Genomic DNA, 2083 nt, shown 5'->3' with positions numbered 1-2083 from the left:
AGGTACTGATGGCTTACAGCCACTCTTCAAACTGTCCTCTTGACAGTTTTCAGTATGCTTTGGGAGTTTTCAAGGCAAGCCTGGTGAGACCCACTACAGATCCTGTCTCACCCACTCTCAAATACAATGTTAGAGTAGCTTGACGATTCCAGTGTCATGTTTCGTGGGAGTCCTGTCTTTGGACAAGTATGCTCACAAGGAAAGGTCCCTGGCATATCAAAGGTAAGAGCATTTTGAGAGTATTCATAGTACACTATTAAACTTGGGGAACCTATGTCACCAGCACGCCTGTGGCCCTTCATTTGTAGTCTCACATATGCACTTGTGAACCTGTGTGTGTGATGTTTCTAAGGTTTCACTGGTGGTCATGCTGGTCTCTTGTTTGTTGAGCAGCAACATAAAGAAATTGTCACTGTGAAGAAACAGCCACTTTTGGTCAGCCAGGGCAGATGGAAAAAGGGCCTAACGGGTACTCACCGTGAACCTATCCTGCTGATTCCTCAGCTATGCTCCATGACAGGTACTGATGGCTTACAGCCCCTTTTTAAAGTCAGGTATAACGATGACTTAGTGCAGGCTTTTCAGGGAATTCGAAGTGTGTCTCCTTGGTAAGGTAGTAGGTTCCTCCAGCTATTATAATTTAGGCCTCACACAAATTCATGCTTGTTTAGATGTATCTTTTGGATTTTTTTTTAAGGTCTAACAGATGAAATACGTAAAGATTACAGCACTATGAAATAATTGGCTAAACGTACAAGACTGAGTCCAAGAAGAAGGCATCACACATTAAAAGAATTCATCAATACTGTACAAGAGTAAGTGCTGCTTTTCTGGCTGAGTGTTTGTGTGTGCATGTGCCATAGTGTTGCAATGAAGCTGATGGCATCTCAACCCTGGCATCTCAGTTTCTTCTATTAGCAAGTGACAATGGGAAGAATTTTGTTGTTGTTGGCGCACGACTCTAGTTTTTCTGTCATTGCAGTTAGGAGGCTAGGCAGGGAAGAATGAAATCAAAAGGCTTTATGTACCTTTATGAACATGAGAGCAAAAACAAGATGTCAGAGTTTCAGGGAAGGTACTGCCGCATCTCAATGCTGCGGACAAGTGATCGTGAACCTTGGAATAGAAGGAAATTGCCTTGTACAAGTGGCTAACTGCTTTTGGTTACCTTGGTTTGATCATCTTGGTGATATTTTAATTTTCAGTAATAAAAAAGTACAAGACTTACTTCAACTCTGGGATTTGAAATTTGATACCAACTTTTTATCCGTCTCAGGAAGAGTTTTGAAAAATGCAAACATCGTGCAAGGCAGAAGAATGGTAAGACAGTTTCAAAATCATCATGTCATGGTTGGGTCAAATGAAGAGGAATGCAAAAGGGAAACTGAGTCTCAGTAATGACTACGATTGCTGTTCCCTTTTTAGACTGCTCATATTTTCTATATTGACAGAATAAGAAACACTAAGAATGCATGTAAAGTGCTTGGCACATAGCTCTGTATTACGTCTATCTAATTAATATTCTGGACATTTGCTCATGGCATTTGGAAGATCCATTTTTCAAATATATCCTTAAGAGTCAAGTACCTAGAATCAAAGTAATTCACTAACCTATGTAAAAAAAAAAAAAACTTTATTTAAATTTTGTTATCTTTCAGTTTTTGTGGGTACATACTAGGTATGTATATGTGTGGGTTACATGTGATATTTTGATACAGGCATGCAGTACATAATCACATCAGGGTAAGTGGGATATTTGTCCCCTCAAGCATTTGTCCTTCATGTTACAAACATTCCAATTATATTCCTTTAGTTATTTTAAAATGCACAATTAAATTATTTTTGACTTTAGTCACCCTTTTGTACTAGCAGATACTAGGTCTTACTCATTTCTTCTATTTTTTGTACCCATTAACCATCGCCACGTTCCCCTCCAACCTCCCACTACCCTTCCCAGACTGTGTAACCATCCTACTCTATCTCCATGAGTTCAATTGTTTTGATTTTTTTTTTTTTTTTTTTTAAATTATACTTTAAGTTATAGGGTACATGTGCACAACATGCACGTTTGTCACATATGTAT

At 38.6% G+C, this 2083-nt stretch overlaps 1 protein-coding gene across 1 annotated transcript in view; it reads left to right on the top strand.

Moving 5' to 3' along the window:
- Nucleotides 1-2083, top strand: part of PIWIL3 (piwi-like RNA-mediated gene silencing 3) — a 51516-nt gene that overhangs the window by 18345 nt on the left and 31088 nt on the right. Inside the window, 3 exon segments of the mRNA XM_011956733.1 lie at nucleotides 394-520; nucleotides 698-815; nucleotides 1206-1320. Coding sequence (XP_011812123.1) covers nucleotides 394-520; nucleotides 698-815; nucleotides 1206-1320 — 360 coding nt within the window.

This window comes from Colobus angolensis, unplaced genomic scaffold (assembly GCF_000951035.1).
Source record: "Colobus angolensis palliatus isolate OR3802 unplaced genomic scaffold, Cang.pa_1.0 Scaffold423, whole genome shotgun sequence".
Lineage (NCBI taxonomy): Eukaryota > Metazoa > Chordata > Mammalia > Primates > Cercopithecidae > Colobus > Colobus angolensis.
Note: the sequence above shows the minus strand (reverse complement) of the source record. Positions and strands in the feature narration are given on the sequence as shown.